The sequence below is a fragment of the Perca fluviatilis genome, chromosome 13, assembly GCF_010015445.1.
Source record: "Perca fluviatilis chromosome 13, GENO_Pfluv_1.0, whole genome shotgun sequence".
NCBI classification, from domain to species: Eukaryota; Metazoa; Chordata; class Actinopteri; order Perciformes; family Percidae; genus Perca; species Perca fluviatilis.
The window spans coordinates 34,650,523-34,662,235 of NC_053124.1; the positions used below are offsets into that span (position 1 = coordinate 34,650,523).

At 39.4% G+C, this 11,713-nt stretch overlaps 1 protein-coding gene across 3 annotated transcripts; it reads right to left on the reverse strand.

Annotated features, from left to right (window-relative positions):
* Positions 1 to 1,502: 1,502 nt before the first annotated feature.
* On the reverse strand, positions 1,503 to 11,713 carry LOC120571422 (vitamin K-dependent protein S-like). Of its 3 annotated transcripts, none has more exons than XM_039820364.1 (6): positions 11,484 to 11,713; positions 10,902 to 10,985; positions 10,382 to 10,452; positions 10,218 to 10,242; positions 9,796 to 9,867; positions 1,503 to 2,041 (listed from the first exon to the last, which is right to left on the reverse strand). In XM_039820364.1, exons 1-6 carry the CDS (start codon positions 11,671 to 11,673, stop codon positions 1,950 to 1,952), a joined length of 534 nt encoding a protein of 177 aa, XP_039676298.1. In that variant the 5' UTR covers positions 11,674 to 11,713; the 3' UTR covers positions 1,503 to 1,949. The 3 variants fall into 3 exon arrangements, with proteins under 3 accessions (XP_039676298.1, XP_039676299.1, XP_039676300.1); XM_039820365.1 differs by lacking the exon at positions 1,503 to 2,041 and adding an exon at positions 9,220 to 9,432 and having other exon boundaries at positions 11,484 to 11,711; XM_039820366.1 differs by lacking the exon at positions 1,503 to 2,041 and adding an exon at positions 9,380 to 9,437 and having other exon boundaries at positions 11,484 to 11,694.

An 11,713-nucleotide genomic window follows, 5' to 3' on the forward strand; every position in this document is an offset into this window, starting at 1 on the left:
CTAAAATATGGCTTTTATTAATACAGTTTACGTAATATTGTGACAATTTGTTTTTTTTTATGTGCAGCACTTTGACTAAACTGTGTTGTTTTTAAATTATTATTTTATTAATAAGGGAAAAACTTCCACTAATTAACCCTGACAAAGCACACCTGTGAAGGTAAAACCATTTCAGGTGACTACCTCATGAAGCTCATTGAGAGAACACCAAGGGTTTGCAGAGCTATCAAAAAAAGCAAAGGGTGGCTACTTTGAAGAATCTAAAATATAAGACATGTTTTCAGTTATTTCACACTTTTTTGTTAAGTACATAATTCCATATGTGTTCATTCATAGTTTTGATGCTTTCAGTGAGAATCTACAATGTAAATAGTCATGAAAATAAAGAAACACATTGAATGAGAAGGTGTTTCCAAACTTTTGGCCTGTACTGTATTTAATTGAAAAAGTAAAATATCTTTGACTGTACTACTAGATATTGCTTTTTTTGTCACGTTTTTGTTTTGTTGTTGTTGTTGATTTACCTTTTTTCGACATCTTTGTTGGTTTTTACAACTTCTTGTGGCTTTCACCAACAATTTTGTTACTTTTTTAAAATAATTTGTCACTTTTTCCGACATTTTTGTTGTTTTTTTTAAAACTTTTGTAATTTTATTGTTTTTAAAATCAAATCAAATCGGTGCCCATGTATCGTCAAAGAAGTAAATGGGGACAAGTCGTCTGTTAAAATGTGTGGTGCTTCATGGTGCATTCAGGTACACCTCGTAAAGTCATGATACATGTACGTGCAAATAATGCATGTTTTTAAAAGAAATTGTTAGAACTGTAATGGTATTATTAAGTACTCATATCAGTACTTGGTACCGGCAGTTATCCAAATGTACTTGGTCTGAAAATAAATGTTTTTGGTGCATCCCTAATTAAGAGAACATCTCTGCAGAAATCTGTTCTGGTGATTACAGAGCAGTGCAGCAGACTGCAGCATCAGTGTGTTATTGATAGAAATATAAAGCCGATGTGTATTTAACAGCAGGTCCACTTTGTGTTATTGATCAGGAACATAAATCTGGTTCAGGGTCAATCAGAAAGCCCCGAAACAGTAACAGCCAGCCGTTCGCTGATTAATTAAACCTTTCATTTTAATTTCCTCAGTCGATACTTCCTTAATACGCCTGTATTGATCAGACTGTGTGTGTGTGTGTGTGTGTGTGTGTGTGTGTGTGTGTGTGTGTGTGTGTGTGTGTGTGTGTGTGTGTGTGTGTGTGTGTGTGTGTGTGTGTGTGTGCGTGTGTTCTTCATACATCATTAGTGAACAGTGTTCAGTCTAATTAATCAATCGTATTGGGAGTGAGAACGGTTCGAAGTGGCCATAGTGCGGTTATCGTCACACTTCCTCTGTCTGATTTGACAAAGCTGATCCCAACGCTACACACCTCTCTGTTTCTATTTCTCACACATCAATCAATCAATCAATCAAATTTATTTATAAAGCACTTTAATAGCAGCCAACGTTGCACAAGGTGCTGTACAGAAAAAATGTAAAATAATTAAAAACATTTACAACATCTACATTTAAAACATAAAACAGTATCACAGTCAAAATAATTGCACATCAATGTCACCCTCTGCTGTGAAAGGCCAATGAAAAAAGGTGGGTTTTAAGAAGAGATTTAAAAGTAGACAAAGAAGAAGCCTGTCTAATAGGCAGAGGTAGCTCATTCCATGTTTTAGGAGGTGCCACAGCAAATGCACGATCCCCTTTAAGTTTCCGCTTTGTTTTAGGAACACTCAGGCGCAGTTGATCAGCTGATCTGAGTGAGCGGGTCGGATTGTAGGGGTGAAGCAAGTCGGACAAGTATGATGGGGCAAGACCATTTAAGGATTTAAATACAAGTAAATACATTTTAAATTGGATCCTAAAATATACGGGGAGCCACTTGTTAGTATCATCATAATAACTTCCTTGTGTCCATTTTCCTTGTTGATCGCAGCATGTTGCAGCGTGTTACCGTCTTTGTGAGGCAGTCCCGATGCCCAGAACCTGTCAGACAAATAAACGTCCTTTTATTAAACAGCTGAAACTCCTGATTTTTATTCATTCAAAGTAAAGTGTTGCATTTCACATAGCATATCCATATTATCTGTTATTAATACAATTATTTAAATAACTCATTTAAGATTCAGATTTGTAGATCAATGTAATCTGTAACGGCTGCCAGTGACAGAGTGAACCCTTGTCCAGTACTCCCATGTCTCATTGAAGGGTTTTTACTGACAGGAATCATCCCCACAAAACAAGTTACCACAGGTTTTCTGATATCTAACCAAGATGGCGCCCTGTCTTTGTTTTCTGCAGCTAGTGTCTGTTTTTAAAAGCCCAGCAGCCAGTCCTATAGACCTTACATTTTTATTAAGTCACACACATTAAACTACAGTAGCTTTTCAGGTCTGTGAAAGTTTAAGACTTCACTATACATTCATAATGTTTACAGGTTGACTTTTTTGTTGCAGCTCCTATGTCGGCCACTGACACAAAATGGTTTCAAAGCTGACTCACATTACTCACATCAGCCCAAAAAGCTATGCAAAGTTCTCAATGATATGGGCTCTAAAGGAAAATCAAAATCTAAGTCTGATAATATTGGATTAGTCATTGAGGATAAGATGATTTTTGACAGACAGACAGACATACAGAAAGAGACAGGCAGACAGAGACAGACAGACAGCCAAACAGACAGGCAGACAGACAGACAGACAGAGAGACAGGCAGACAGAGAGACAGATTGAATGGATCCATATTTCCTTGTCTTTGTTTTGGTAGTTATGGTGTTTGGGTTGGTTGCTTGGTTACCTCATTATGGGGTGTGGGAAGCTGTGCCTCCCGTGTTGACACTCTCTTCCTAATCGTGTGATGTTGACGTTTCCTTCATAGTTTACTCCTGTACCAGAAATAAACTGACCTACACACACACACACACAGACACACATATATACACACACACAGACACACACACACACACACACACCGACACGAGGTGGTGATGGTGTGAGCACTTGCTGAAGTCTGCATCATAAATTAATAATTCTTGGCCGTCAAGACCCGATCATCTGCTCTGATTTTATTAATTCCAAACTGTCAGTTTTTCGCTCCTTAACAGACTAATTTGTTATATCAAGTCTCGGTTTTTGTTTTTGTTTTTTCACTCATCCTTGTTTGGTGCCCTGATCCCTTTGTCCTAGTGATGGGACAACCAGCTCGTTCATGTGAGTTGGTTCAACCGGATGGTTGTTGGTTGGCCTGCCGAGTTAATAGATATGGTCACCAGTTCATGTGCCTGCTGCAGGGGACACGAGCTTTTTTACATAGGCTTCTGGGATCGGTTGATAACCGAGAACACTGAGAACCGAGACACCCGTTTAATTACACACTCAAGCGTTAGGCAGGGTTACAGTCTTGGTCAGTAGCCTGGTGCGCGGTCTCCTCCTGACAGCCTACCTACCATGTAATAAACATTTAACTTAACATAACTACTGAGATATCATGACGTGTATTTGTATGTGATGTACTTCCCCATCGATAATGTGTGAATTGCCATGAACACAATCATCTAAGATGCACCAGAAACAAGGCTTGGTTAATAACTAAAACTTGCCGAGAACCAAGACACCGCTTGATTACATTAGACTTGAGCAGTTGCACGGTTACATTCGGTCTCGTTCAGTAGCCTGATGCGTGGTCTCCAATCTATAACTCTTCAACTCTTTCGGTCTAATCGTGCTGCTCGAGGTAGCCCATTTCCTGATTGATTCTACTACCACTCCAGTGGAGGCATTAATGAGGTAAAAAAAACAGGAGTGAGTCGGTTCATTGACGTATGGCACTCGATTCTCCCGGTTCAGTAACACTGGGACGCAATACGGCAACTGAAGTCAGTATGGTGTTACATTTTGACTAAAAAATGGACAAGATTCCAACGCGCTTAAATGTAATACATGTTTCTCTTTCAACACTTGGAGAGCAAGTTTCGGAGCTCGAACACAGAGGGCTAGATTCATCAAGCTGTTAGCGCCTGTTTCCAGGCGCTAATTGGTCGCAAAGACGGACATAACCGATGCGGGCAATTTAAAAACAGGGCGCACTTGGGTAAAATCGCAGATTGTCTGCCACAGGGCCGGTTCTAGCCCTTTGGTTGCCCTAGGCAAGATTGAGTTTTGCGCCCCCCCCACCCCCTAGTCTTGCATTGCCAGATCTCCACAGTGCTGTGTCAGCGATAGAGTAGCAATGTATGTTCATTTTAGTTTCTAGCTTCCATGTAAGTTAGATGGCACCAACATTTGGTCTAATCATAACTGGTCTGGCAACCCAGAGGCCAGTGTTTTGTTTCCAGATTTGTGTGAATGGTGACTTATGATGGGGGGTTCTGTGGGTCCACCCCCTGAACATTTTTAGCATTAAATACTTCATTTCCTGCATTCTGGTGAATTGTTATGCACTTATTTTTGTTTACCTTTTTCTGAAACAATTTATACTGGAAATATCTTTATCTAAAGGGAAACATAGATTACAATCCAAATATAAAAACATAATGGAATATATTGCAGTAATGCTCTCAGACATCCTGTATTGCTTTCAACTATTTATTCTCCTGTAGATCGACTTTTCTAATTATATCTGAGTCAGCACATATGTAGCCTAGGCATCATTTACTCTTCTCTCTTTTGCTTCTTTTGTTGAGGAAGTAACCTCCTTAAATGTGCATATTAAAATAATTCACCTGAATTATACATGAATTCATTTTAATAAATTAATAAACCCCTGGACTGTAATATTTTAGATGTGTTTGAGCAAGATTTCTGCTCATGTTCAAAACTTTGTGCACATTCAAAATACAGTATATCTCATCTGTGTTCTCTGAGGTTTGGAGGAGTCGTGATATTTTGAGAAAAATAAAGTGATAATACAATAAGCTATTACAAGAATAAAGTCACTCTATTTCAGAAAATAATCCACCTGCACCATAGTCTGCTGTGCATTACGTGATTGCTCTGTTGATACGGTAGATCTCAGACCTCCTGACGGACTCAGAGCCCTGTTTGGGACGCTGGTCTCTGAATGAGACAGTTTAGGGAAGTGGCTGTACACTCCCATCCTCCTCAATCAGATGTTCTCTATCATCTTTCTCTATGAAGGATACATCTGATATTAACCTCTTATCCTAATTGTAACCTAATATAATAAAACACACTAAGATGTTGGTGTTACTAAACACCTTTCAGTCAAAATGGCTAAACATGGTTTGCTTTAATTTTGATATAAGCTCACCTTGTCTCAAATCCAAAGAGGAGGCTGAGGGGTCTGTTGCTACTCCACTCCCTGGTGGGACAGTTTCTGAAACTGAGGGCCATGTGTTTCACAATGTTAATGTGCTTCTACTAAATCTGACATAACTATAATGTTGACATGATATGTATCTACCGATGATCTACCAAGCTACCTATGACACTGATTAGCCTATTATTGCTAATTATAGACATTATACAGCCTATTCATTTGAAATTAAACATGTTTTAAATAGGCTATTACAATGGTGTATTGGATGCAAACAGCATTGTTAGTGTAGTTTATTTATTTTACCTCAGATTACATGTATAACCAAATTATCATTGGAAAGTGTATGTTCTGCTCTTTATATGGGTTGTCTCAGTCCGTTTTTAGCACTAACAGTCTCTGAGATATTCAAGCAGTTTAGCACCATGGATTTGGTTTTCTAGTTTGTGCTCACCTTTCTTTGAAAAGAAGTCAGTTACCAATTGTTTCCCTTCATTTTGTTTTCTCTCCTTCTCCTGTCTTTCCTTTCTTTTTGGTAGCATGATTTGGCTTTCTTTGAGAAAGACATTTCTACAGCAGAAGTTTGCGCTCCACCAGACGCTCAACTGAACTAACATAAACAAAATGCGTGCAGATGGACTAAACCATTTGGCGCATTAGCAAGGGGTGATTGAGACCTTAGCTAGTCTTTTTTGTATACAAAATGTAGTCAGTCAATCAACCAAGTTATTCAGCCAATACACTAACTTTACATTTGATCTGATATGCGTTTTATTATGAAATAAAAATATCCAGGTAAAATAAAATATATTCCAGACTTTTCAAGGGCCCTCTCTCCCCTTGGGCCCTGATAATCAGTATTGGGTTTACCCCCAGTCCGACGCCCCCGGTGTCTGTGCCGCTGCTCGTCTCTATTTTTACAGCGAGAGTGAACACTAAGCGACGCAGAGGTCTGCTTCAGATCTCCGTGTGTTTGAGTCTGACCCGTAGACTGGAAACGTTGTGTAATGAAAGGTTGACAAGTAAACATGTGGCTGAGGGGGCGCCCTAGGATGATCATGTTTAATAAACACGTTTTATTTTGCTTGTTGTTCTAATTCTATTATTAATGGGAAGTAGACCTAAGGGCGACACGGCGCCCTCAACACTTTTGACGCCCTAGGCAATCGCCTTGGTCGCCTATGGCAATCGCCGGCCCTGGTCTGCCACAGAAGAGAAGAGACAAGTTGCGCTTTCAATATGCGTTCGTGGGAGGGTTGTGGGGAAAGTGGGAGTTCCACCCAAAAAGGTGGGAGGATAAGCGCAAAGTGCACCTAATTATATATTCCGTGGTATTTACAAAGACTGTCAGTAAGAGCAGCAGTGGGAATATCACAGTCTGCACTCAGCCATATTATAGCACAAGTACTGCTTTGCTACAGCGCAATTTACGGTATAGTGGGCGGAGAAAGACGCTGATTGCCTGATGGGTGTCAGGGTTGATAAATACTACGCAAACTGTGGAAGCATAGCGTGCGCTATTACCGAACTCGCATAAACAGACGCAGCGCAAACTGCGCTAGTGTTAGCAAATTAGGCCCAGAGTCGGCTCAAACGAGGACAACATATCAGATCTGGGAAATCGTATAAAACTATTGGAGAAGGATAACTCCTACCTGAAAGACAAAGTGGAGGAATCAGAGAACCAAAGTCAGGCCTCTGGAGGTTGTCAGGATGCGTGGTCGTGAGCGTGGCGTTTCTGTTGCGTGTCAGTTGCGTGGCAGCTGCGTGGATTTTTCTATCTCTTTGCACACCAGAAACGTGTCTGACTGCTGCTGCTAGCCTTGTCTGGACACATGGATGTTTCCCATCCATTTACTGCACTCAAGCAGTAATATACTTCATGTTAAACATAAATATATACTGATTTGATTACAGCAAAGACAACGTCGGCAGTATTGACGACAAAATAAGCTACAGTATTGACAGGTGCGACATTTGAAAATTGATAATTTTTTATTTCACGTTTATATCTGTATTTATATCAAAACCTCGGGATTTTCAAACATCAAAATGTCATTTATTAATATGCATTTGTGTCAAAATGACATATAAACATATTTTCCTATTCTATTTTTGCCTGGAAACGCTTCCAACACGCTTGCGTGTCGCGTGAAAAATAGGCAGATGATACAGTGAGCTACTCCTCCGAACCAGACATCTTACATATTGAGTATTCACTACAGGCTGACTTTGATGCTGTTCAAAAATGGTTTTCACATAACAAACTTTTACTTAATAAGAAGAAGTCATATACCATGTTGTTTGGGACTAAATTTAATTCTCTTCACCCCGTTAATAATTGTTCAATTTGTTTCCTGGACGGGACAACACTTGAGAAAGTGGAGGAATTTAAATATCTTGGTCTCCTGCTTGACTCCCATCTTTCTTTTAAACCTCATATTAATTCAGTTGTTAAGAAATTAAACTGTAGCCTTCGAATACTAAATCATTCAATTAACTATTTTACACTGCAGGTCAGGTAAAGGATTATTTCACAGCTTCTACTACCAATATTAGATTATGCAGATGTTATTTATCAGAATACCTCTGAAACAAATCTTATCCCTCTCAATGTAGCCTATAACAGTCTCTGTCGATTTGTTCTGAGGTGTCCTTACAGAACCCATCATTGCCTGAAGTATGAGTCGCTTCATTGGTTAACATCTAAATCTAGAAGGCATTCTCACTGGCTGCAGTTTATTTTTAAATAATTGTTTTTTTTAACTCTTCTCCTTATTTAAAAACATCTAATCCCATATAGATCATCATACAGTCTGAGACATAGTGAGTACCTCTTTTTCTTTGTTCCCAGAATCTCCAAAGGAAATGGACGAAGTGCCTTTAAAGCCCCAGTGTGTAACGTTTGTAGTTGTTCATTATCAAAATCTGTGTTCCCCGTTCACAAACGTGTCCTTTTTCATGAATATTGACCACCACCATGAATTTCAAGTATTCCTATTGGCTTGAAATTTTACATTTCCGCTTACATGAACTGGGGTAGACGCTCCATATTCATGCGCCATCTTGAAATACGTTAGCCGGTAAGGGACATACAGGACATACTGCTCCGCCTTTTGCTTTTCCGACTCACAGCTGCTGCTAATGATTATCGAAACACGGAGGACCACACGTATTCAAAATCCAAATTTCAGGAACAGGAGTCTTCTTCTTCGCTCAGAATAAGAAAACGGATATTGAAAAGAGCAAGAGACTGCTTTTTGAAGCGTGACGGGTACCGTAGCTGTAATACGTACTTTCAACTGTGTGGCGAGAGAGAGTTGATTGCGATATATGATCTCAACGCTAGATGGGAGAAATTCCTACACATTGTAGCTTTAAAGTTAAAGCGCCATCTGATTGGAATACCTTGCCCACCTCACCTAGATCAATTACTTCATTTGTTACTTTTAAGGCATCTGTCTTTAATTATCTGCAATTAACCTGCTCTTGTTTCTAACTTGACATAACACAGTTCTTGTTGATTTTCTCTTTATTTTGTCTTTATTTCATTTTTTTATTTTCATTTTTTTATCTTTTTTTTTTTCTTTCATGTGTGTTAGCTCCTGTTTGTGCATCTACTATAAATAGCAGCATATTTGGGATGTATGTAAATTTACTTACTTGTGTGTATATGGTGAGGTGGGATCAGTTGGTGTTGGAGCAGTCAGGCTTGGGAGTGCTGTGTGTATGTGTGAATGTATTTTGTGTTTTGTATTTACTGTTTAATTGTCTTAAGGACCCCCTCGAAAATGAGATTATTCATCTCAAGGGGTTATCCTACTAATAAATACACACACACACACACATTTTTTGTACATTGCATCTTCTTGCACAAAAACTCTGGACTCTGAAGTTGCTGCTGTTTTTATTGTATATAGCATACACAGTAGCGTGTGACATTCTTGTGACGTTGCTGAAACTATTGTTTCAGTTTTTGGAAAATATCTGTTGAGTACTTTTTTAATCTTGTGGAAAGAATGTCTTGTTTTATCTGTTGCACATTTTTTATTTTATTTTTTTCTTCTTCACAGTGGGTCTATGTGACGCAATACACACCAAAGCTTGACTTGACGCACACACACACAATACCACACACACACATATGTATACACACACACACACATACACACACACACATACAAACACACACACATATATACACACACACACACACACACACACACACAAACCCACGACGTTACTCACCGTAGACATTGTATTCCTTTTTTTATTTCCTTCCCTAAACTCTCCTGATTTCTTCCTTCTTCACCCTCATCCTTCCTTCCTTCTTGTCTTTTCTCCCCGCATCACTCGCATCCTCTGTTTCCTTCCATTCCTTGTTCCCTACTCTGTTCTCCTTCCTGTCATTCTTTCCCCGTCCTCTTCTGTTATGTTAATAAAGTTGTAACTTTATTTCTATTTACCTGGGGTGATACACTTTCGGATGACGTTGATTCTGCCTCTGGTTCTCAGAGTCGTCCAAGCTCCTCCACATTCTGAGAGACAGACAGACAAACAGACAGACAGGCAGAGAGACAGACAGAGAGGGCAGAGAGACAGACAGACAGACAGACAGACAGGTAGTCAGAGAGACAGACAGTTAGATGTTTGTGTACTCTGCTTGTGTTTGGACTTTGTTCCTGTTTGCAGATTAAACAGAAAAGTTTATAAAAGCTTAAATGTTCTGTGTGAGGAGCTGCACTGATACTCAGTTATAGTAGAATATATATATTAACACATATAATGTTAGATATTATAATATAACTATACATACTGTTATAAGATATTATATATATATATATATATATATATATATATATATATAATATTTAATAGAAATTCTCACCCAGATACCTGCACCAGAATGACTCCTGCAGAGAGGAAAGACTTTCTGTTAGATAGTAAACTTATATTTCTGTCTGTCTGTCTTGCTGTCTGTCTGTCTGTCTGTCTGTCTGTCTGTCTGTCTCTCTGCCTGTCTGTCTGTCTGAATAGTAACATGAGTCTTACCGTTGTATCCGGCTGTTCGAACACTTCTCTGGCTTCTTCGTAGTCGCAGATTTCCTCCACACACTCTCTCCCTGACAGAAAACACACACATTATTATTATTATTATTATTATTAATTTTCCTTGTATTTTTTTAAATCTGTCAGGTCCATATGTGTTTGTGTTATGTGGTGAATGTGAAAATGAACTGCTACCTCCTCTCTCAGATCTAGCCACTGAAAAGAAATAAGCGGAGAAATCAGACCAATCACAAAAGCTGGTCAGTCTGACATCATGTTGCCTGAGCTCATTACTAGAGTCAAGCAGCTTAGCTCGTTGAATATTAATGAGAACTGGCAGAAATCGAGTTTTCCTGCAGGCTTTCTATACCACGCTAGAATGGCTTGAAACAAGGTAACCAAGGTTACAGAGTCCATGGTAGAACTTCAGACATCACCACAAAGTCATGACATACGTGTGGCAGGGCACCTTTAAAGATTTACCATTGGCATCTTTAATTTATCAAAAAGTACGTTGACTCACCTGGTTTCAGCTCCTCGAAATACCCAAGATTGGCCCGACGGCTCCGGACCAAAACCTGGGAGGCCCTCTGGCTGCTCCAGAACACTACACACACACAAACACACACACACACACACACACACACACACACACACACACACACACACACACACACACACACACAGAGACACACACACAGACTCACAGACACACAGACACACACACAGACACACACACACACACACACACATACACGCAAATGTAGTTTATAAAATCTGATGCTTTATTCTAAAGTAAACTAGCCAACAATATAACGGCTACAAGTCCAGCTGAGATGATCAGACCCTTTAACCATTGTGCTTTCAACGCTCTTTGAAGTTTTTTTGATGTTTTTTTGGTGCTTTTACGCCGCTACTTTTTATGCCTTTTTTGGCGCTTTAAATGCTCTTTTTTACTACATTTCAGAGAGAAATATTATAATTTTTTCTCCACTCCATTCATTACAGCTTTAGTTACTAGTTACTTAGTTACTCCGCCACATTCATCTGTTACAGCTTTAGTTGCTCCAGTGCTGGAATAAGAAGAACTTAGAGAAGTCAATACCATGTTGAGCGAGGCAGCCGTGCAGCAGCAGCAGCAGCAGAACCGCTGGTTTCAGTTCCAACATGATCCAGAAATGTCCAGCGAGCAGAACCGTCAGAACTGTCAGAACTGTCAGAACCTGCCAGATCCAGCCGAGTCTGTCCGTCTCTCCGTCTCTCCGTCTCTGAGAGAACTGATGAATCCTCGACATGTGTTTACTTTACTTACTCAACCACAAAAAACTGCCAACA

Excerpts from the sequence above, each read along its gene's own strand:
- LOC120571422 (XM_039820364.1), bottom strand. The coding sequence starts at position 11,673 with ATGTCGAGGATTCATCAGTTCTCTCAGAGACGGAGAGACGGAGAGACG. Across the intron at positions 10,243-10,381 it reads TCGAACAGCCGGATACAACG|GAGTCATTCTGGTGCAGGTA; the intron begins GTAAGACTCATG and ends TCCTCTCTGCAG. Across the intron at positions 9,868-10,217 it reads ATTCTGGTGCAGGTATCTGG|AATGTGGAGGAGCTTGGACG; the intron begins GTGAGAATTTCT and ends TCTGTCTCTCAG.